The 25,616-nt window shown below is 42.1% G+C and overlaps 1 protein-coding gene across 14 annotated transcripts in view; it reads left to right on the top strand.

Annotated features, from left to right (window-relative positions):
• Positions 1 to 2,988, top strand: part of LOC117752546 (calcium-activated potassium channel subunit alpha-1-like) — a 69,524-nt gene extending 66,536 nt beyond the window's left edge. For 12 of the 14 annotated variants that reach the window (XM_034569954.1, XM_034569961.1, XM_034569958.1 and 9 more), the window contains 3 exons: positions 10 to 128; positions 266 to 487; positions 2,514 to 2,988. In XM_034569954.1, coding sequence (XP_034425845.1) covers positions 10 to 128; positions 266 to 487; positions 2,514 to 2,535 — 363 coding nt within the window. In that variant the 3' untranslated portion in view covers positions 2,536 to 2,988. Of the gene's footprint in view, positions 1 to 9; positions 129 to 265; positions 512 to 588; positions 1,418 to 1,671; positions 1,701 to 2,513 lie in introns of those variants that run through there. The other 2 variants (XM_034569966.1, XM_034569955.1) reach the window with 2 other exon arrangements.
• The last annotated feature ends 22,628 nt before the right edge of the window (positions 2,989 to 25,616 follow it).

Here is a 25,616-nt window from a genome sequence, read left to right as displayed (position 1 = left end):
ACTTTGCAGGACGGAGGTTGTTATGGCGACCTGTTTTGTAAAGCCCTGAAAACATACAACATGCTGTGTTTTGGCATCTATCGGCTACGAGACGCACATTTAAACGCACAAGGCCAATGCACCAAACGGTGAGTGCGACGGACCTGCTGCGTCCTCGCTCGCAACTGGGACCCATGAAAAGAAAAATAGGGCTTTGTCAAAAAAAATCACTTCTACCTACACTATATTTAGAACTGGCCTCCCATCTGCTCCCCCTCTCCTCTAGGTATGTCATAACCAATCCACCGTATGCGTTTGAGCTGGTGCCCTCAGACCTGATATTCTGCCTGATGCAGTTTGACCACAACGCCGGCCAGTCTCGGACCAACCTCTCCCACTCGTCCCATTCATCCCATTCCTCCAGCAAAAAGAGCTCCTCCGTCCACTCCATCCCGACCATCAACCGCACCAACCGCGCCAAGAGCAGGGACCAACGAGAGAAACAAAAGTACGTGCCCCGGTAAAGCTCTCGGACTCTCTGTGTCCGTGAACACTGCCTGTCCACTGTGCGCCGCCCTTTCGCAGGGTCCAGGAAATGTGTGTATGTTTGTCTGTGTGTTTCTTTATTGTCTTAGTTTGCATTTAATGACACCGCACAGAACAGCTGCCTCTGGAGCAGGACCATTTCTAGTCATAAGGTAAAATAAGCAACCACAAAGGGCTTTCAGTCTTTCATACGCACTGAGGCTTTTCGGTTTTACTGTGGTTGTGAATATTCCATTCTTGTACATTTTTATGCCAAGAATTGCAGTTTTATCGGGGTATTTCCAAACTCACATTTTTCCTTGGACAACTCCAGAAAGTCAACCCCCCAGGAGCATGACATGTTATGATGAATTTAAATTACCCTAATTGTAATATTGTACAAAAAATTTTAGTAGCAGTGTTAATGACCATTTCTGTCCATCCTTCTGTGTACTTCAATTACAAATACCTAAATATTCTCTTTTATTAACCCATTAAGAGGATTTTGGACTGACACAGGTATGAATTCTAAGTACTTTCTAATATAATAATCGATTGATTCTCTGATAAAAAATATTTACCCTCAGATATTCTTTAATTGTTCATTCAAAAACATGAATGAGCACATGCTGCATTTCCACAGCTGCTGAATGAACACGGCGAGCTTTATATGGTTAGTAATCTGTTCTAAAATAAAACCTATTCAGCCGCTCAAACTAATCTACACGGCACATCTTATAGAAATGCATTGACAATACGTTTGACATGGAGTCGTTGAGCCCTTTAACATTATGTAACACGTTTAGTGTGTTAGCTGCATGCTGCTAATTTGGGTTCTGAATTACATCATAAACATGGACAGCATCATTTCCTGATTGTTTTGGCTGTAGGCATGGATACAATATGGCTGCTTGGTGGCTAGAGGCAAAGCAATGGCACTTAACATTTTTCTGTCGCTCTGTTTTTCTTTACTTTCTGTTGAGTTGTTTGGTCGCTACCCCCCCCCCCCCCCCCCCCCCCCCCCCCCCCCCCCCCCCCCCCCCTGTTTAACCTGCTCTACATCCACATGTAACCAGAGCCTCTCTGTTTTGCACTTTCTGTCATTAACGCTCATGTAAGTATTTCCCATTTAGCTTACATTTAGTGTACCACTTTCTTTTTCCAAAGTGCAACAAGGATGAATAGAGTGGGCCAAGGTATGGACGTGAATGATTATGCATGATGTTAAATAATGCATTGAGCAGAGTCGTGTCCTCGCTGACATCTTGCCCTCTGAATGAAAGCCAAGTAGTTCGGTGTTTCCGAGTGACTGCATCGGCAGCGCATGGTTATGACCTATGCAGTCTCACTGTGGGGTTTTCTGACTGTGATTGCAAGTGAATGGTTTGACGCTACTTCACTTTATTCTGTATCAAGTCATGTCTGATGTTTTAGTATTGGCAACGTGTAGCTACGGGTATATGTGTTAATGTACAGCCTCGAGTCATGTTGATGAAAATGCATGACCGTGGATATTGCCAAGCGGATGAATCACTGCCGATACACCGCGCCAGAATTATTTCCTTCTTTAAGAGAAGAAAGTTGCATCAAGCCAAAAGCCTGAAGCCCCTCAAAAAGACAGAAAAACACCTAATGTATGAATTGTGAAATTAAAAGCATTAACTTCGAATTTAGTACAAGTGACGTATGAAAACCTGCATGACCCAACAACACAGCATGCTTCAGTGGCAGTACGGCATATTTGAAAAACACAGGTGAAACTGGGACAACGAGATGTTCAGTGATACTTACCTGCCGTTAAAACTCCAACTCTGAGCTTCTTATTTTTTTAATATCATGTCAGAATTTTGTTCTACCCCATCAAATTCACACTATCTCCTTTAAAATGTACAATGTTCCATGTGCACTTGAAACGTAACAAATTGGTGATGCTGCCGATGTATTTGACGTCCACGTTGCGATAACAGTCTGACGTCCCCCTCCTCTTTGTCTCAATGGCTCTTTCTCAGAAAAGACATGGTTTACAGATGAGCCGGAGAATACCCACCTGAGGACCATACAGATCAAGCCTGTGAATACGCTCGCCGTCAACCAAGTCAGTCAGTATAAATCCACAAGCAGCCTGATCCCACCCATCAGAGAAGCGGAGGACGAGTGCTGAGCTCGGGGAAACCGCGCTGACACCTGGATGCATGTAGGTGTCAGACCCGGATCCAGGATCTCCTCTTACCTGCAAAACACGGAAGCATCAGTTGACATCAGATGACACAAGGACAGCAACTTTTTTTTTTCATTCACCTCTGCAGCGATTATTGTACAAGCAGTCAAACATAAAATGTAGATACAGACAAACATAGAGAAGCATCACAACCCCTCAACTATTAGTTTGCACAGCTGACAGTCGTGACCAGAATCCATGACTTCTTTAGTTTTTTTCCATCTTGGGGAATGAGGGTCACTCGAAGAGACCGGCTATAAAAAAAAAAACTACTGCAAGAAGTGATTATTATAATTATCGGATCAAAATCGTTGCTTTTGTAAAAGTTGCCTTTGTAGCTGTCGATGAACAACAACAACAACAACCACGACTTCACGTACTCCACCCGTTGTTGCAGAGTTTGTTCTGTACAGTATGTTTCAATGAGTATATTTTACATCCAGCTGCAACCCCCACCACAATGGCGGAGTCAGTGACTGAGTCTTCGCCATTTGGAGCTAATTCACAACATTTGTGACGGTAACGATCGGCCGGTGTCCATGTGTAAATGGCATTTGGCTTCAGCCTTATCTCTATCCATTTATATTTGTCTTATCTTTGCCTTTTTTTCTTTAATTTGAGTCGTTTGTTATAAATGTTTTCATGTCACTGTTTTGGTTGCAATGTCCAAAATCGCAGAAATCTTACAGAGGGAAGATTTGAGGTTGCACCAGGGGTTGGGAATAGGCTTTTTTTTAAATCTTTTTTTGTGTGTTAATAGCCAAATATGATAGAGCTGTTTTAATCTTACATAGTTTTAATACAACTATGGTCGTTTTCCTTTGCTTACGACACCACAGACAGCAAAGCCAAATACTAGGATATAAGCATGAGTCTGTCGGTGAGCTGACTGTTAAAGCCACATATCGCATGAAGTGGGCACCTTCAATTCCTCCTTTGGCCGAAAGCACTGCCTGACACAGGATTGTCTTGGAGGCTATTAAGTGCTTGTACGTACTCCAAGACCAATCTTTATACCATACTCAGACACGTCCATGCTTTTTGTAGATACAATAAAAAAAAACAGCTCTATCATTTAAAAGAAAAAGGGGTTTTGGCTATTTTTTGGGGTTTTTAGTTATATTCTGTTGGTTTGGTGATCGATTACACATCTGATGTTTCCATAAAACAAAACAATTAATACACGTCTGATCATTTGTTTCAGTTTGTAAGCACGTGAGTTATTAATCATGTCTTATTTGAATAATAGACCATAGCTATATTGACACTGTTGTCACTTTACTCCAGAATCAATCAAGGGAAAGTTCCAAAAAACTTAAAAAATAAGCAAAACGCAAGCAATCCATTAAATCCTTTACCTGTGATGCGTCACAAAAAAAGCAGGAGGTTGAGATATTTTTTACTGGCACAGAGAGCGTCCACGCCACCGCTGCCTCTGTGCCAGTAATGTGCCGGGCAGTGCTGAGGCCATCGGAGGATTCCATGAAGACCCACTGCTGCGAAAAGAGGCTTCTAGTGTAGCTGGACTCAAGCAAAGTGTCCTGCTTTTTACTGTGAGAATGAGAATTGAACTTTTTCCCTTTTTGCTTCCCATCACAGACCATTCTGTAATAATTCTCTGGAGATAAAAGAAAAAAAATATTTGAAAAAGTCTTAAAACTTATTTTTTAAATGATCCATCATCAATAGCAGAGCCATGATTTTTATGTACTCTTCGAATCTATAAAGCTTAATGTAAAGTATTTCTTTCTAGTGTGTTTGTTGTTTGACAGATTTTCTTGTTTGCCAGTACCTGTGGGGGAGAGAGAGACGTTTGGCATTGCAGTCTAGTTTGTATTATTTTGTGATTATTCTTTTTTTTTTTTAGCACATTGACTTGTGGACACGATGACAGTGCTAAGTTGATATTTCTGACTATGTCACAATACCCAATAAAGAATACAGTTTATTGTCTTGTACAAATAGGCTTGTACATAAATTGTACATGATTTCATTTTGTATTTTCACAGATTAAAAAGCTGACGTATCGTGTTCTTCAGCGTGTGGAAATTGTATTTTCTCAGCTCCCGGACACACGTGTCAATGAAAGAGCGACACATGATGTCTTCTTCTGTGGTGACGACAGGAAGCGCTCTCTGGTAACCGGACAGATCACGTGACGCCCGGACTCCTCGTCGCCCCCCCCCCCCCCCCGGGGACAATGGCTGATAAAAACACTCTCCACCTTCTCACCTTGGGGACGGAGAGGGCCCGTCACGTTGCTTGTTAACGATCTTTACACACCATGGCGCAGTGGGAGGCCGTCAGCGTGCCAATAATATTTAGAGTCTAACACCTCGCAGATCCTCCTGCCAGCCGCCTGTGTCACATCTTAATAAACAAACACATGTAGATAACACACACAGAAACCCTCTAACTACAGCACATCCACTGTGAGGAAAGCTCTGTATTGATGAATTCATTGCGGCGATTTAAAAACAGGATTATTAACTCATGATGGCAGTTGTCTCAATAATTAAGTAGGAAAATAAATGTAAGCACTGATTTTTTTTGAGAGAGTAAAACTCAAGTGTCAGTACAACATTTATTCAACTCATTGGCTGAGTTTAATAACAACCATTGATTTTCTAGCTGAGTAATATTAAACTGCAGTTCAGAGGAAAAACAAAACATGATATAAAATCCAATAGTGCAACTTAATACTGAATCATGGTTTTAACAGCTCATAGGGGAAACTGAATATCTTAAATCAAGGTGAGACGTTTATGTCTGACAGGTTTTTACTCGATATACGAGAAGGTTGAACAAGCTAAATTTCTATCCTTCATTAGCTTAGTAAGATATTATAACTTGTTGCTCATATTTTAAAACGGGTTCTGATTATTTATGTAATTGTTCTGTTCTGTTAGGAGATAATTAGATGTATTTTCTTTATTTATAATATTATTTATTTACTTTTCTTGTTTTTAAGAGCTGAGGATACAAGCTGTGTCTGTTGAACAGGAAAAACAAGAAAAACGCCTCTTATTCAAACTTCACATTATTCCAAGGTAGTTAGTAAATGCACTAAAGTCGCAACAGCCTGGATTTGAGAATGAAAGAATGAAGAAAAATCCTGGATTTGCCCCCAGATACAAACCAAAATGTGAAAATTTGTAATCCTGCTAAATGACAAACAAACTCAGATGAAAACATAACCTCCTTGGCGGAATAACAAGATACAAACTGTATAGATTCTTTAAAATTGGCTGAATTGATCGCGTTCAAGCCGATTTGTCGTCTAAAACTGTATAATTACCTACGGTGCAATTGCGGCCACTCTTCTGACAGTTTGTTGTGAAACCCCTTTTAAAGACAGCCCTTGTCCAGCTGCACAGACTTGGCGGGTGATAATAGTTTCCATGACAATGCAGCACTCCAAGTGCATCAATGCCAGCCCGGATAAACAGTCATCCTTTACCAAAACAAGGGGGTCATTACGGCAGCTTGTCAAATCAATGTTGAGTGTGTCCTGGCTGATTAAGGCGTCCCCTCTCAGTCCTGACACAGTGTCAATACTGGCTGGCCTGTGGCGGCACACTCCCATGATTGGACTGAAATGCCTATCAGTCAGGCAGCTGAGCTGGACTAATGATTCCCTGTGCTGCCTATTAGAGGGACATGACAATTTAATCCTGTGGGCCAGGCAAGGAAAAAGTGACCTTGGTGCTTTATATCGGGGCTGAGGTAAATTGACAAGAGCAGATAAATCTTTACCTTGGGCTATTAACAGAATTAAAGAACAACAACAAAGGCAGAAGGTCCCTTTCTTTTTTTGGTTCTGTTTGCCCTGCTTCTCCAAACGCTGTTTTATAAAGACCCCTCGAATTTACACATAACAACCATGAGAAATCAATGCATCATTAACACTTCTGTAATTGTATTTCACAAATGACTGATTCCAATGCTTAGAACAGTCCAACGAGCACCATGGGTTGAATTCTTCTTTACTCTGCCATCCAGTTTGAATATTGAAAGTGGATACCGCTTGAAGCTCGGGGTTTTTCAGATGTTCAAAGCCATCCCAGCATGGCCCCGGGGCAAGGTATATTGCCTTGGACATCTATCTTAAGGCTATGAGAACATTGTCTACATGGTTGGAAAAAGGCCATGTGTTTACACAGATGTTTCAAGCTTTTAGCACACAGATCTTCCTGTACCGAGCCGCACCGCCATCTTTTGTGCCAAGGGCCATATACATTTTGCATTAGTTTACCCTTTGATACAGAAATAAAAGGGGGCAGGAGAGCTCGTAGACTTGCACGCAGCGTCTAAAGCAGCGAAAGGATTCTCGACGCTGCCCCTGGAATATCTCTCTGAAAAATGTCTGATTTAAATTCAGGAGAACTTAAGATTTCTCCACTGTAGCTTCATTTGTTCCTCTTTTTTTTCATAAAATTGTTGTTTTGAGGTGACCTGAAACACGGAATGAAATATTGCGTCTCTCCACATTCCTACCTGATACGAAGAAGAAAAAACAACAACACTCAAATGGCAAAGGATAAGAATTTCATCCCTGTTGTAAGAATAGATCACCAGCACTGGGAGGCAATTTGCCTGTGAGGCACAGTTGCCGCACTGACCCTTTATGTTCCCTGTAAAGGTCAACATCTCCTTTTATTTTGTTTCACTCCATGCATGCATAAATCAAAGCTCTCGGCTGTTTTCCTGTTTGAAGTGGGAACTGCTGCTCATCAAAAAACCAAATCTAACCTGGAAAATCCTCAAGTCCATAAAATAAAATATCATCTCCATCTGCAGATGTTTTGAGCTTTTGTGGACTTTAAAAAAAAAGGAATTAATGCTTAAAGTTGATATAATTTGGTTCAGGATAAACGCAATTAGAGATTTCCTGACTTTTATGGGCTAAGTTATAATTGTCCCCCTTCTCTTTTGCCTCTGTGCCGAGAAATTAGCAGAAACAAACAGCAAACAGATGGCACTATCCCATGACATCACTTCCTCGGCCCGAGTTGTAAACATGATTTACAGTTTGCAGGATATTATTTGCTGTGATTCACGTTTCTGTCAGCAGCACACTGGAGGTTAATAGAAATGCCAGCATGCTCGCTGATTTACTTAGTAAAATTTTCATCCCAAGGTTCAGGTTCAGAAGATTGGAGTCAGAGAGAGTTACAGGATTCATGCATTATGCAGAAGAAGCTGACACGACCTTCAGCCATCACAGTCTTCTCTATATATCACACTGGGCTTGACCCTCCCAAGGCCAGAAGGAGGATTTGATATATTTAACCACTACTGCCATTAAATTACTCACATTCTTTATGAGCTCTAGCTATTTTATACAGCCAGCAACATGGAGGCAATATAATTTTGATTAAAAGTGGTTTTACACTTTGTATTTGCTTTTTACCGCGGGTGATGCTTCAGCAATAAGGGAGACGTTCATAAGTCAAAAGCAAACTAAATCAACAAATAAATCTTCCGCATGGCCCTTCTGATTTTTATGCCTCACATTATGGTTCTGCCATATGTCGACCATATGTAGAAATAAAGAGGAGAATCTGCTCCGAGTGCTTGATACCGAGCACATTGTGAAATGATAGGAAATAAAGTGTTGTTTTTGAGTGTGAGGTCCATTTTAATGTAATTGGCTTTAGAATTATTTATGACATTAATTGCCACATTATCGACTGGCTGTCAGCTCCCTGGGCCTGCAGTCCATTCTTCCTCACAAAGAGCAGCGGCTCAGCCTAAAGTAGACTGACAAGCTAATTATACCATCTTCCCTCTCAATGATAAATGTCACCAGTGTGAATCTGGCCCAGGAATGAGACTCTTTTCAGTCACCTTAGCCGCTAAAGTCTTTGCAGAGAGGAAGCTTTGGAGAGGGACTCTTCATTTTCTTCCATTATCATCATCTTAAAGAATCCAACCTCCAATTGCTCTTGTTAGGTTCTGTGTTTCATCTATTGAGCATTCAGAACAATGACTGTATTTAAAGATGGGTGACGCATCTCCACTTGCTCCCATTGTAAAAAAAGAAAAGAAGAAGCCAACATATTCCTGGATGAGGGTGCTGCCATGTGCTTTTGGCAGGGGTTTATGATCTATAGAACAGCCAGCCACCAGGGGGCGATCAAGATGACTTGACAGTTTTGGGAAGCTGTCATGGCGTCCATCTTTATATACAGTCTATACTTTGCATGAGTGAACGGCCCCGCCCACAACTCTCAGACATCAGAATGGGCGAGATGTGCGTCTGAGAATTTCTGTATGTGTTTTTTTGTTGTTGTTGTTTTGGTTTGTTACAGAATTACTTCTGGTACTTTCCTTGTGAATATCCAAGTGCAGCACCGTCAATGTGCTCTGGGAGAAAATGCACAAAAATGGCGGCTGTCATCTCACATGTGACAAGTTTTCACTCTGTCTGGGAATATGTGTAACACTTTGTGAAACATGTCATAGGAACCACTTCGTCTCACTCTGTCAATCAAATACATCAAGAGTACACAAACTGTATCTTTTAGAAAATCTAACGTATCGGTTGTAGTACAGTGTTGTAACAAACTTTTAAAAATATATATATATATATTAAAAAATATCCACTCTGCCCAAAATGTTTCATGTGCACTCCCCCTTTTTAATGAGGCTGTTTACATATTCCGACTTCACTTAGGATGTATCCTGACAACAATGAGAGCTGACACATACCAAACTTGGTATGTCCCAGAGCCATCGTCAATGGCTGGGATGCTGTCAGCTCCACCTACATCAGTGGCAGTGTTTCAATGGTAGTACGACACATGTCAGAAACTTTTAAACGTCTGCTCTTTTTCGGCACAGCCCTTCCTCTGCAACACAAAGATGGGGATGTGTCTGAATGTGTGCGTGAGCGCCGGTCAAAGAGGGAGCAGTGTTGGGATTCAGAAGCTCAGATATATTTGAATATTTGATGTATTTTTTTGCTTCTGATAAATCCCCAATAATTAATAACATAATTACTGCGAAATAAAAAATTCAGCCTCACGCTCGGATGTTTGGACAGGAAAAGCCGCCTCTGGTGATTGCACATGCCCAGTGCAGCCAGACGCACATCTGACCTTCGACCTTCTTTGATCAGCAGTTTTGGCAAGGCAATCCATCATGGTGCTCTTACTGTCAGAGGAGGTGCCTGGCTGCAGCTGTGTGTCACTGGCTAAGAGGGGCTGCTTAAAGGCAATCATGTCAGCCTCCACGCGACTGCTCAGACTTCCAGATTGAAGGAGGACCTGACAGGGGCAGAAGAGTCAGCTGAAGACACTGTGGGGCTGTGTCTGATTGCTCTGTGGTCATAACGTGACGGCTGATTTGATCCACTGTGAACAACCGACTGAATAAACTCAAAAGATGCTCGGAACTTTCTGCTAAACCGTGGGTTTTGTGCTGTTTTGCTTTTTATGCGGTAGATTGTACAGAATGAAGAGGGAAGAAAAAAAACTGTACTTTTTTAATTGAATATCCGGGTGAGCTGACCTCACACAAACACACACAAACAACAAACCCAGCAGGGATACAATATATTCACATACTCAGGAGAAATTGGTGGATGAGAGCATTTTCGCCAAGGGCAGGGAAATTATATTCATGCATTACGCTGATGTAAACATTATAGATATTTGGGTGAAAAGCCGGGAAACCTCCTCAGCAGCAGGTTCGGTCCCTCTCTTAAATCTCTGCACAAAGACTCCACTTGTCAGATTGTGGAGCGCGCGGCCACATCCTGGTGTAAATAAGGCGAGCGGGGTGAGTGATATTCCAGTTCCACTGCCAATGATTTCCTGACAGGAGAGCAGATAGCGTATTCCCATCACTTTAATACAGGCGGCGGGTGCATTAACGGCAAACACGGGGCCCCGACTTTCAAACAAAGGAGCTGAGTGACGGCCTGCTGACTGCAGCTCGGAGTGCGCAATAACATGATGTGAAAGGACATTGTCAGGAGCCGTGGAGAGGAGCCCACATTGTACATAGTGACAGAAAACAGAGATGAGGACAGAGATACTGGTGCCATATTAGTGGCCAGCATATTCAAACACCATCCTTGAGTCTAAGCAAACTTGACATCACCTCCAATGGCTTCAAAGTGTTCACTCCCCGCCCCCCCCACCACCATCCTTCTGTCTGCAGCCAGCTTTCCCCTCTGATGTGTCTCCAGACTCTGTGTTATGTGGAGAGTTACCAGCAGGCCTGTTCTGTCAGGACAGGAGGATAGGGGCGCCACGGCCCGCGGATACCCTCAGTCAATCTACATTTGATCACCGCGGTGGGAAGTGTGCTCATTTTTTCCGATATCTGAGCTACTTGAGGTGATCCGAACACTGAAGTGTGAGGAGCTGTCACCTTGCATGAAGCTCCGAGCCGGCGGAAGATGTATGGCCCTGGATATGCTAAGAGGGGGGAGGGGGTGGCGAGCTCTCCGTCCTGATAGGCTGCGAGGACACTGGGGACCCTATAAGAGGAATGTATTCCGCTCTGTCCGCCTGGGGACAAGGGGTCGGCAGGGAAGGAGGCAGCTCATCACCCGGCCCCCTGCAGTCTCGGGACAGATTTATGCTGCTACTGGGCCAAACATGGGGGAGATATTTTAATGTCGTATCAAAATATCAACAAGATTCCGGCAGAGAGAAGCACAGACAATCGACATGTCATTGACTTTGAAGAGAAAGTTGGGAGAGAAAAAGACCATCGCACGACGAGAAGTATTTACCCAGTAAAACTCTGAACGGTGGTTTTAGTTTTGTGTTTTCACCAGAAGGTGTTGTGCAAGCCTGCCCAGTGGCAGTGATGGGCACTGCTGTTTGTACTCTACAGGCCATTAACAGTTCACCCCACCTTCTCCAGCAGGGCAGCAGCTGGAGAGAAAGAAGCACCAGCAGCGGTGCAGGATCTCACCGGCACACAGAGAGAAAAAAAAATAAAACATGGCCAGAGGCAGGGAGGCTGGAGTACACTGCGAGTAAAGTTGGCAGCTGTGCGGCTGTGTGTGATAAAGTGCAGCTCTCCGTAAATACACTCTGGGGCTCCCCGCACAGCTGGCGACCGTAGGTTACAGTTCTGAAAGATGGAGCGCAGGAAAGGGACGGAGGGAGGAAGAGACAGATGAGGGAAGTGCTAAAGCCTGCGTCTACACATCATCTGTCTGAGGTGGAGTGGAGGATCAGGGCCAAATTCATGAGAACCAGGAAGATGAGGAGGAGGAGGAGGAGGAGGAGGAGGAGGAGGAGGAGGAGGAGGGCAATAAAACGATGTTGCATCAGTGTAGGAGACAAAAAGAGCACACTTGTCTGACATTCATGGGTTCCTGCAGGCAATTGAAGTGGCATTAGCTTGAAGTTATGGAAGCAATTTGGATACTACATACTGTATATACTGTACAGGTATACATCGAGGCTACAGGATGCTGCACAAGATCAAATAAAAACAGTTTGTCTTTTGCTCAGGCTGGAATCTCACATTCCAATAAAACCCCCGATTTTAAAATGTGACAGGTAACAAAGTCGTATGACCGGAGACGTATTATCCATTGATAACAGGAACAAGCCCTGCCAACGTGTCAGGGAGAAGAACACACAGTGAACGTTTTTATCCTGCAATGAGCTTTTAGCTTTTCAGGGTCATTATTGTGTCAAGAGATGAAACTGCCAGAGGATGTGACACGTAGCCTTGGAGATGGCGCTCGGCTTTCCCTGTGGGGTCGTCTCTTCCACGGAGCAAGAGGGAGAAATCAGCAAAGGTTAAAACAGTGTGAGGATTTTACTTTACCCAACCATAGATTTTATATTATTAAATATTTTACTATCTGTTGCAATATGTTGTTTCTTCATAATTAGATTTATCGTCCACAATTTTACATGTTTGATTAATTAAAATATAATGAATCACTGTAAATTAATTCCAGCTGTAGAAACACATTGTTAGCATACAGTGGAATATGTCTAAGCAAGCTGACTGACACTGAGATGTTACTACAGCATGTAATACTTAATGAAATGCTATTTTGGCCTCAATATTTATATATAGTGCATATTCCATCTTAGATTACTAGACTGTATTGGTTTAGATGATAAATGATTCATTTCCACCATTGTTTGTGCTGATATCCTCCTGCTCCCACAGGAAACACGGAGGCGCAGCTGATAAAGTTATGCAGACATTTGTTTTTCACTCGCAGTGATTTAGCGTGACTGTGCTTGTCACCATAATTTAGAGGAGCCCGCGGTCCGCATTCTGTTTATTGTGACCCAATAAGTGCAGCGCCGGCACGCTCTCAACTTCAGAGTTATTGATTAAAGTTTTAAATGGTTTCCATATTACCCAGGGAGTTCTGGGAGATTAATTTGAGTCAATGTTCATCTGTAATTCATTAGCCATTTAGACAGCTCAACCACAAGGACTCAGTCTTGAGAATAAAGGCAATTTTTCACAGTGGAAGTACAAAGGCAAACTGAATACTAACAGCAATAACATAAGATGGATTCCATGTTGTAAAAACGATTCAGTATCAGAATGAGGGAGATCATGTTGGAGGTTTTGATTGAAAGATTCGTAATAACAATAGGATACAATTTCTTCAGCCTAAAAGAAAATCCCCTTATTTCCCTTACAGTATAGTTCATCTACAACATATGTTAACAATTCATCAAAATACGACAGGTAATGTGAAAAATATCATTTCCATTGATCGGCACAAGAACCAGCACACATTTCTTCAGCTCTATAGAAGATGTTTTATTCCTTTTTTAACTTGTTTTGTATTTGAGGCACATTTAAGTCTCACACTTCTCAATAAACTCATTTCTAGCAGCTGCAGACAGATGTTTCATAAACCTACTGTGCTCGACCTGCCCAGCAACGGAAAATTACTAGCAAGCACTGGTAAGAATCAGTGAAAACAGAAACACAGTCGAAGGGAGAGTGAATGTTGATCTTTCATTATATTAACCACATAGACAGTATAGTAGTTATCCAGAAAAAGACAAGTTACCAGTAGTAAATATTGTAAATGACCTTGTTTCGAGTCGAATTTGAATGTCGGGGCTCACTGACACTTGGATGACACCACAGGAGCAGTATGGAGGCATTTTATGTTATTTTACGCTTGAAGAATCAGTCACTAGTTATTTAAACTATATTGGATTTGGCTGCAATGCTGTTTAGCCCTGAAACTCCAGAAGTGTTTTGTGGACTCAAACACTTCACCCACCGCTCCATCGGCACAGTGGTGAGTCGATAATGAGAGAAATTAAATTTTTCAGTGAACTATCCCTTTAATGCTTCAGCTCGAAAAATACCACGACTTGATTTCTTGAAAAAAAATTAATTGACATCTCGTTTGGATGTGAGACTAAGTAGAAAATAAATAATGTGACTGTGAACATGGAAATTCGGCTGGCTCTGTTTGAAGGCAAGTGGTGTCCTGAGGCTTTGGGTCAGCAGTCAATTAAATTATCACACTAAAGTGAAAGACTTTTAAAATCCCCTTACTGAATAATGGTTGTCAGACACTCTGTATCCTCCATGATGTTCTGTAAAAAAGGTTGCAGCAATGGGATTAGGGCTTGATCCTCAGCGACTGCTGTGCCCAGTCGAAAATGACTATCCTCTTATCTCAAGGCAACAGAGCTACATTATGTTACGTACCGACTTCGTCAAGATAGAATGGATGTCACTGAAATTAATTTAATCTTCCTTAAATTAGCTTCCGACTATGATCTCTCCAAGTCGGAATTTATGTCCTCCAGAATTCAATTTCCTCCGCAGTGTGATATGCTTTTATCAGTTGGTAACTATTCGGTGGCCTCCAATAATGAGAGCTGTCACAGAGACCAGAAGCGGATAGTGTTTGATGGCGACCATCTTGTGACCACTGAAAACTGTCACCCACATACAAGGCATTAAAAAAAGGCTTGAGGCTTCTTATACTTTACACAAGGGGGGGGACGTTAATTTATGGAATCACTTTAATCCAATTATTAGTCATTAGCACACAAGTGTGTATCAGTGTTTGATACTCGGGTGCTGAAATGAGAGAAAGGGCATCTGATGTGGGACATGTTGAATGAAGTGCTGGCAGTGAGATAACAGCCTGGAAAGATACCTTCAAACTCATTTCCACACCAGTTACTAATTATACAATAAATCTAGTGGCTGATAAAGCTATAGTGGATGGTAATGGTTAATGTTGAAGCGACTGAGACCATTATAAAAATTTACTTTGACTATATGTGATTACATTCACGTAGAACCGATAACAATCACCAGTTTACAGATGTGCTGTAATGATACAGGCCCAGTGGTGCTTTGAGCTGAATCCTAACGTCAACATACTGATGTTTATAATGTCGACCATTGTCAACATCTTGGTTTAAGTCGCTGACGGTAAAAAAAGATGGACGACATGTCTGCACTTCCTCCGACAATCCGGAAATGAAACCAAAATATCGTACCGACGCCGCCATCTTGCCCATTTAAAGTCTGTGGAGTATATAACATAGAAACATGAACACGTGAAAATACATCAGTGTGACTAGAACTACCAGAAACGACCGAAGCAATTTTTTAAATATTATTTGATGTGTACTTTGACTATTTAGTTTGGTCCACGTCCCAACCATTAACATAGAGGAGGCCGGATCTATTATGTATTTATTATGACCTATACTACAGCCAGCCACCAGATGGTGATCATGACATTTTGGCTTCACTTTTGGGGAGCTGTCTTGTCGTCCATCTTTACATACAGTCAATGGTTTAGGTCGTTAGCATGCTAACATTTGCTAATTAGCACAGCTGAAAGTGAGGCTGACGGAAATCAGCCACGTTTTTGTAGGTTTTACCACAAAGAAAAGTCAATATAAACTGAATATAGCCAACTAAAAACCTACTGCAATAAAAAAAAATACGGGACTAACTTTCTATCTGACAATTTGACAACAGGGGCACTTATCTATTTTGAAGCCATATCAGCTCTGCCATGAGATCCTTTTACCTGAGATGTTAGGTGCCCGCCCGGCTGTCTGGTCCCCATTATTACTTTCATCTTGTCTCGGCTCCTGATGCTTAATAAGCTTGTACTTGAGGGCCCTGCCTCCATCTCTGAACTCTGATTTGATGTGGCAAGGAGACAGAAAACAGGGAAGAAGGGGGACAGAAATAAAAGAACAAGGGATCAAAATAACTGTGCCTGGCTGCCTGAGTGGAGTGGGGCCCATCAACACCAATAAATGTTAGCCGTGGACACGTGTGTCACAGCGAGACAAGTGTCATATCACTCAGCCCAGTGCTTCATTTGACTGGAACACATCAATCACTCAGGGAAATCCGCACAGACGTGTCGAGATAGGCCTCACCTCTGGCTCCCTCATTACGTTGCGTCAGTGTTAGTGAAACCTCGGCCTGTCAGGAATTCACCGGCCCTCTTTCTCTAAAAGAGCCTCTCTTGTCCAGTTGTTTCTATCAACCGCGGCTGGGTCGAGAACGCCAGGGCGAGCTGCGGCAGTGCATTGGGAATCTTACAGCTATTACATATATGTCAATGTGTTTGGTGTTTTTTAACCGACCTCTGCTACTACCCGAAGAGCAACACATCTGCATGGCTGCACACGTCTGTGCCCATGAGCGGCGGCAAATGCTCAGCGCAAATTACTCATGACAAAGACGTGCTCACCAGTATGACATTAAAAACTCTACGCCCGCAACAAATGAGGTGGTGCCATCGCTGATTTCTAGATCATCGAAATTTGGGGATTTTTTGTAAAACTGTGTGAAATGCACCATCCAAGAATTTTCAGTTAGTCAATTGACTGTTTGATTGACTGAAAAAATCACTTTCCTCAATCACACCTGTTTCCTTACACTTAGAAGTATTGCATATTTACCGGTTTAATGCTTGATTTAATGCTATTTTTGAGCAAATTAAGCTAAAACCAAGTCGTCTAAGTCGTCTTTGCTGCTGTAACACGGTGAATTTCCCAATTGTGGGACTAATAAAGGATTATCTTATCTTATCTTATCTTATCTTGTCTTATCTTAGCTCTTAGATGAAAACCTGTGTCTACAGTAGAGTCTTCTGAACTGGGAGTGAATGCCGATTGAATCCATTCTCATTGCAAACAAAAGCCAGATGTTAGAGGGCGCTAGTGGGTTTTTCACGAGGGGAAACACCCTAAGTAATTAATGAGATTAGCATTTTTAATGTCACATCTATGACACTTTAGTTGTTTCTTAATAAAAGACTTAAAAGGTCAAGATTTTCTACGTATCGAGTAAAAATTCTAAATTATCCCCCAGTGCCTTTAATGAAAGTCTTATTAACAAAGGCCTCCCGTGAAAGCCGGGCTCTCTCCCTGGCCGCCGACTCCATGCTGCACCCAGCTGTGTATACAACTCCGACAGGTAGAATAATAACGGTTATACATCACCGCACCTGAGAGCCCAATCATCTAAATCTTCCCCTGCCACTGCCTCCCAGACTCCATTACTTTATTGACACGCAATCTTAAGAAGGAGAGAAATATTGCACATGTAAGGTCACTTGGTTATGAAGACATATTATCATATTATCTGCATGAGGGTTGTAGGGCTCAGGCCTGACAAAGCTAATTATAATTGGACATGATACAGAGCTCAGAGCGTATTACGTGCTTGGCTGCATGACAAAGTCGCAGCTGAGATATGAGGGGGAGAGAGCGAGCGGGAGAACGTGCGCTGAAAGTCGATGTGAAGAGGGTGACGCTGTACAATAACAGCAGTGAGCGCTTTGATGATAATTTATGGATACATCCACTATAAGCATCGGGCCAAACCTGTTCCCATTTGATCACAAGGCGCAGGATGGAAAGAGCCACTTGTTCAAATACAAATTTCTTATGCACCCTGACTCGAAGCAGCTCTAATACCCAAATGTCACATTTTGTTAGCGACAACAGAAGTGGCCCTGTGGCTTCTTATCTCCCCTCCCAAGGTTATTTCAGTATCGCCAGACACAAACAACTGTTTCTCTTCTCCCTCTTAAATGACTAAACCCTCTTTTGCTGCCTCTTATAAAGCGGCCATTTACCTCCAGACAATGATGCCCTATTCTCGCTCAAACTTGAATCAGTCACTGAAAAATCAAATCAGCTTCGCAATAAAACAGGCAAAAAATAACTGAGTCAAGTGATACTGTACATCTGTCCCTTGATATTTGCCGTCCGGCGCGCTTATAATCTCATCACAGGGGTCGTGATCGGTGCCACATCCAGTGGCTGCGATTTGCACGGCAGACCCGTGGGTCAGATGTTAACTTTGCTTTAATAGAGCCGGTCACAAAGATGGTTTTTCCACACTCATTTGTGGTGATTCATCACTTCAGACGTCTATTAATATAATATGCTTTCACTTAATCCCACGAGTATGAGTCTTTTTACAACTGGTCCCCAGTCGATTACTGCACTATTTAACTTCTCAAATAGCCGTCATCTGCACACTAATGTACTGAGATGGAAAAAATTAGCATCATTTCAAAGAGCTGACTCTAAAGATAGAGCTGGGGAAGAAAATAGTTTTTCTTGATAGAGTCTCGCAGTTTCCAGCCATATAGAAATATTTGCTTTCTTCTGCCACTGTAGTGCTGGTGAGGGGGTTTTGATTTTAACTGTGCAAAAGCTTTTAAATCTTTAAAAAAGTTCCACAGTTATTTTGCAGACGTTGATAGAACACGAAAATAATCCCTCATGAGGACGTGACAGGCAGTTTAGTAGATGATCCAAATTAACTGCAACATTATTTATGACCCTGCAAGAAATGACCTTTATGCAAAATTAATTGGCAACAGCGAATGTATTTTGAGGGTAATACAATGCCAACTGGATTAGGTTTTCAATTAATGTAATGAGGCAATGTTGTTAATTAAACCTAAAGTGGGTAATTTCTGTCTCCCCCTTTTGGTAGTGGGAGTAATTGCACACTGTTGAATAAAGATGCCTATTCACTGTTCGTAGACATATAGACTAGTCCAATTATTTTTAAATATCAATCTGTCCAAGAGAAAAAAGGGAAATCACTCTTCTAACCCTAACCCAAACCTGAGCAAATAAAAACGCAGCTCAACAACATGGCTAAATATCCAAATGTATTCACTTTTATAATCTGGGCGAACTGGGTCCCAAAAGAGAAATATTTTCATTTTTGTATTGTTGTAAAAGAAAAGCTCTATTTCCCGTGACAGAAAGCAACAGGGACTGAAAACTCCCATGAGAGCTGGAAACCAGGCAGCTGTGGAAAAAGTCAACACAAGTTTTAGGATTAAGCTTAATTAGCTCATAGTATCTGAATAACACAATGTGTATTCAGGCCTAATCTACTGCATGTGTTTCTCCTTAAAAAACAAAAAACGTCTACAGCGCTGCTGTGGTCTGACTTTTAAAACACGCTCTCTCTTTCTTTTTCTGCAAAAGATACTGAAAACATCTGGAGGGTCCATCTGACAGTAAATCTCCCTGATAAACGACGGTGCTGCAGAAACCCGAGGAAAATAATGAGTGGTGCAACATCTTGGCACAACTAAAAACATACTTGAAACACAAGACTACATCTCAGATGCTCCGCTGCGAGACCGCAAATCACAAAGGCTCGCTGGACGAGGAATCTATTTCAAAGCACATCATGTCACACACACATTTGCGACTGTATATCTTTCCAGATACTGGCGAGTGATGCTTGAAGTCTGGTAATGCTCATAGGTGGACTAGCTTACATTGCAACAGCACATCTTGGATTTGCATGGTTCTCTGCTAAGTTTATTGTTATTAAATGGAGCGTTTTGTTTCTGGGCAAGTTGTTTTCCCCAATGAGTGAAGGAAATTAAGCTGTAGATCATTCTCCTCGCTTGTGATTGGTCGATAGCGTATATTCCCTGAAATGAATCAAGAATCAGGAGGTAATAGCAATCTGCCTTTAAATTACCGAATGCCCAGACCAATGCTATTTGTGCATTGCTGTTTTGCCTTGAACAATTAAATTCAATTAAGAACTATTAAGCCCGGTTGTTTAAGGCCCGTTTGAACCCAGTCCTCCAGCTTTATCATCTGGTTTTAGAAACTCGCTGTGACAGGCCATTTTTCATGATTTCTCTTACACTGGAAAAACACCAGTATTTTAATTAAGAGGCCTAAATGTCCAGATGCTTACCTTTTTTTTTTTCTAAATGATTACTGATGGAGAAAGCCATGAGCTCAGCAGCCAAACATCGACGAAGGCGAGCGGGCTGCAAAGTGAGAATTCTCTCGTGTGTGAGGAAAATTGACGTTTGAGGCTCTTTGAAGCCGAGGAGGCGCGATTTGTTCCATCACGGGACACGGTTATCTTGATGCTGCTGAAATACTTGAGTCCTTTAAAACCTATGACACAAGACGTTCGTTTTAATGTTGAAAAAGTGGAGACTTAGCACTAAACAAGCATGAAAATAAATGTGTTTAATGGAAATAATGTGGTGACGAGTGGGTCAGACGAGGGTCAGGAAGCAGATGAGTGTCTGTCTGAGTTTGTGCTGCTATGTGAGCACACTCCAACAGGTGGCATGAGACTCCTGCCCTGCTCCTGCACTTCCATTCTTCAACAGCAAAGGAGACACAGCTGCAGGGGACTGAATCCTCCTTTGTTGTGTTGCTATTTCTCATAATTGGCTACTAGACAAGAGCTGAGTCTAATATCCGCATTCTGTTGTTGATAACGCGACGAGAGCCACATTACGTTTGCTTATCCAAGATAAAATGTAAAGTGTCCTTAGTTACCGTGTAAGTAAATTTAACAAATATCTTTCTCCCGTCTTCTTTATGCGTCCACATTAGCACAATGAGTGTTAACGATATTGCCCTCTCAAGAATGCAAACAATTTTCTGGCTACTTATTTCAATATCCTCTTTGCGCAGGGGCTTTTCATTTCCTCGGGTTCGCTGTTAAAAGGCAGCTCCAGCCTGCCCTGACTAATTTCCTCTCAGGCTCACAGATCACAGGCCTTTCCCGCCCAGTGCTCCCTTTGCTCCCACAAAGACCCTCGTAATCCTGCTGCTTGTCCACAATTAATCTTCCTGGTTGCCACATTATTAACACAACCACCCATGGGCTGAGGATGCAAATGTAAAGCCGAGAACAGGCCTCTCTGTGTAACTCCCCCCCACCCCCCTAACACACACACACATACTAACACACGGAGCGGTGGCAGAAGTGTTGATCACTCCGGGGAGTTAAAACCGCTGCCCACTGTCAGGATCAAGGGCTGCCCCCCCCCCATGTCTGCTGATCAAACAACATGACACCCCCCACCCCCTATTAACACCACATAGGAGTTTTTATCCTTGATTTTTTTTAATACATGCATCTACCTCTTCCTGTCTGTCCTTCTGTCCTCTCTCTTTGTGATCTCTCCTCAGTTCCTCCTCAGCATGACATCAGTCTGATTAGGAGAAGGTGAAGTGCTGTTGAAGAAAAACTTTCTTACTCACTGAAACATCTTTAGGAATTGAAAACCGATGATCATAAACAAATAGTTTGATAAGTTTGTTGTTTGGGACTTTGTTCAGCATACGAACACACGGGGGCTAAGGTCAAATAAGTTATCATCATTTTATCTTTAGCTGCATTTTTATATTTTTTGTTTCCTACCTTTATTCAAGAGTGCTGTATTTCACTTTGTGAGCAGGACTTATTGATTTCAAGTTTAGATTTTGTAATGCTCTCATTCAAAACCCTGCGCTCGCACTCAAATAGCCCCTGCTTGTGCTTAGATCTGCTCAGCTTGAGCTCAAACTGTGCGCTTGCACTCAGATATGAGTTGTTGCTTGGACAGATTTCCAACGCTCCGGATTCATTCTTCACCCTTAAGCATCTCAAACTGAAAGACCCCGCTCTTGAATAATGATAGGGGGGAAAAAAACTTATATTCTAACATCTGGCCAGGAAGAGCACATGAAAATGAACTAATTTGGCTATAAACAATTTTATTAATTAGCTTATTGATGAATCATTTAAGTCAATCGTACACAAAACTGCCATTCAAACACTGGATCCAGTTTCTCAAATTTGAGTTTGTCCCATTCTATTGTAAATAGAATGAATTCACTTGTAAACTGTCATTTGTGTATGTTTTGCTACAGTTTATTCTGATCCTTTATGTAAATGTATTAATGGATTAACTGAAATAGTGATTAAGAAATGAATGAAAAATAGTCAGCAGCAATTAGCTCCCTGTGTGCGCAGTGAAATGTAATTATACTTTTCTGTATGGAAAAGATAAGAAATCAGAAGAGTTGGGTTATTTTACAGAAGTGATAAGACCAACATGTTTCAGCTGATGTGTCAAAACAAAGTGCTTTTAAGAGGACATGCTGTGATGTCGTAACTGTAGCTTGTGTGTTATAATAAAGTACAAAGCCTTTAGTTCCTTTGGTCCTGGAGCGGTGTCGTGTAATTATTCAGGAGATAAAAGACAAACAATGTCCCACTTTTGTTTGTCGTGCTGCGTTTAAGACATGTGATTACTGCAGTCATCTACCAGGGTGAGCTCTACCAGTCAAGTCTTAGCCGTTAGCATAAACTCCACAAATCATAGTCCTGATCAAAGCCGCTGCTATGAGAAAAGCTTGGCACCACTTTAAAAGAATATGAAATAACGTCCCAATCCAGCAGTTCTCAAAGAGCAGGGGAGAGAAAGGGAGCGAGCGCTGTAAGAGCTGAATGTGTGGAGGCTTTTTTGAGAAGTTGGTCACTCTATTGCCTTCAGTGTCACTTAACATGAAAGTAATGCCACTTCTATGGAGATCCAAGCTGTTCCCCAGTGGGTGAAATGCTATTGTGTGTCAGACAAAGGGTATGGTTTCATAGCACCCCCTTGTTTGCATGCATGACCAGCACTTTCAAATACGGCCTTTAGATCTAAATCTCAGGCTCCACTCAGCACAGAAGGCAGCGGGCAGCTTTGTTAATGGTGAGAAATTACTGGGGATGTCCAAACTCAAAAAACGAGGCGTTCACATCTCCCAACACGAGTTGTGATTATGCTGAGGTCTACAACGAAGCCCCGCTGTGAAGACAGTCCCGCTGAGCTGCGGCGGGTTGTTTACCAAAGCATCGCGCTGAGCGATACAAGGCTGTCTTCTGCTGCTGTCGTGTGTTTGGAGATTAAGCAGCGAATCGTCGATGATTCAAGAGTTAGTTAAACAAACATTTCTCAGAGCCAGAGGTTCACTCCAAGCTCAGTTAAACCTTTTTAGACTGAAGCGACATCAACTGAAAAAAAAAGAACCCTGAACAAATGTCGGTGATAATTTAAACATATCACCAATGTTGAATATGAAATAGTCAATATTTATATCAACAATGGATCACATGGCTTTGTGTAAGTGACACAAGTTGCTCATAGTCGGAATCATCACAGAGTTCCAATTCCTCTCAGCTACATGGCATTTTAGTTCCTTTCTGCTTATTGCTTTGATTTGTTGGCTCATGATTTACTCATTTTGATTCACTCGTATCTCTCTCGTTGCACCATTTTCAATACAAGCAGATTTTGTTTTGCATTTATACACTCTAAAATCCCTCTGGGCACTACCTGCATTAGACTGCAGACATATGTGGAAAGTATGTGGAAGCAACACAGCCAAATGGTTCCAGAGGATGGAGCACAGAAACAGAGCTGAAAGGAAGTGAATATTGGACTTAAGTGGTCAGGATGTTTAAAAATTAGTTTGGTGACAGGTTTGCAATACGGGGGAAAGAGGATATAGTGATCCACCGTTTATATGGATCAAAAAGCTTGGGACAGCTTTCAGTGTTCATTTTGGGTCATTTCATACTTATCTGGACTCTCAATACATAGCCTACATTCAAATTCTGTTGTTACAGAAGCAACAATTTAAGTTCATTTTTAAAAACAGAAATGCATTCAACGTATATTTGTAAGTATGGGGATAAGCACATTTGCTGGAGAATCACTTGATGTAAACATAAGTGTTGTTTGATCCCAAGAACATTCCACATGGTTCCATGAACTAAGACACAATGAACTGTCACACTTCTCTTCAGTCAGAGCGTTTACTTCACTATTACCCCACAGTTTTGCTTTTATTTTGCTTCCTTCACATCGTAATAGAGAGATGTTTTTCTCACATTTCTCATGCATGGACCACATCCTCACATTTCACTGAAATTTTTGGAGACCGGGCTCTACTCGCTGTCAGCAATCAAAGTTATTATCAGAGAGAATGAAGAAACCGTTTTTTCCACAGCAAGCTAAATTCTCACAGCGATATATCAGAGCCTTGGATGTGGAGGAAGATGGTTTGTCAGTGAAATATGTGATGGTATTATAAACCTGAAGGGGCTCCTGGGAGCAGGAGCAGACAATGTGAATGATAAACTGAATCCGATGGCCTGAACCTCAAACTATAATTCGGAGGTAGGAACATTGCAGATGCACACAAAAAACCCCCACATGTTTTCGTGCAGACATGTGAAGGAGTTGTTAACGCTGATTAATAAGCTGGTAACAGGGGCACTGGCTCAATAACTGCTCTGAGTCAACACATATCTGTCTGGCATGTCTCAGGGCTCCTGTCCAGTTGGCCCCTCTGATTCACTCAGGATTTTCCCCCAAACAGTCCAGAGAAACCAAAGCACAGTTCGAACAACACTGGAAAAAACTGCGGGGGGAAAAAATCATGATTGTTGTTCGGGTGACGATGATAAAACCCCAACATGTATCTTTACGTCACTGGATCATTGTGAAGTTTCGACACAGCTCCCGAATCCCAAGTAAGACTATTTTAATTTCTGTTATTTGGAATTTTCAACAAGCTAAACTTGAGACATTTTATGAGGACACTGGTTTGATTCAATCTGCTTCCTCCAGAGGAAACTCCTGGTGCTTTGCTACATTCACACACACCTCTTTCACAGACATGTCGCTGAGGACAGAGTGGGCCGTCAGACAAAAACACAAAGAACAAGCACTTCGGCAGCTGCCCCGATTCCCAAGCGAGAACGCACGGAGGGGTGAGTCAGAGCCCGCTGGAGACGAGCAGCGTGGAGGTGCGCCAAGGAGACGTCGGGCGTTGCTTTACAAAAAGAGTAACATGCAGTGGCAGACCTTAGTAGCATTGTATTATGGTTCCTGTAAATACATATGTCAGCTTGCAGGTAGGTAGTGAGCAATCTGAAAGCCACTGAAAATACAAAAACCGAGGACACCAGTAAACACACGGCTCTGAGGTGTTGAGCACTGCCATTATTTACTTTACAGGACGACTGTGGAGATTTCAATTGTCAGCACAAAACTCTGCACAGTGCTGAACCAGCAGTGAGTGAAAGGGAATCAAATGTTTTATTGTCCCCGGTTGATTTTGCAGATAAAAATAAACATTTCCTGCTGTAACTCTGTTCAGATGACGAGCAGCAGGCATCAAGTGGGTCTTAAAAGAGTCTGACATCAGGTTTCAGCTGGTGGAATCAAATTAAACTGGTTTGTCAGACCTCGCCCTGTGATCCGCCAATACGTATGTCTCACCTCACCTGAAACATCGTGAGCAACACAATTTAATTACGATGGAAAAAAAAGTGTAAACATCTCCCCCTTTCATCCCTTTATGTATGTGGACAAGAAGACAATGTGTTAAGAGGAAATAAATCTGGCCTGACAGCCACATCAAAGGGTGCAGTGAGGGGCTTACTGCTACTTAAGGAACAGGAATGCTGTTGCTAAGCATCAGTCAGAAACCTATCAACCCTTTAAGGACTTTGCTATTTTTTGAGAGGAGGGAGGGTGAGCAGGTTACTAGAGGCCAGAAACTGCACTGTGACATGAGTCTGAGAATTTATA

This window comes from Hippoglossus hippoglossus, chromosome 19, assembly GCF_009819705.1.
Source record: "Hippoglossus hippoglossus isolate fHipHip1 chromosome 19, fHipHip1.pri, whole genome shotgun sequence".
NCBI classification, from domain to species: domain Eukaryota; kingdom Metazoa; phylum Chordata; class Actinopteri; order Pleuronectiformes; family Pleuronectidae; genus Hippoglossus; species Hippoglossus hippoglossus.
This window is presented reverse-complemented; position numbering and strand designations above follow the sequence as displayed.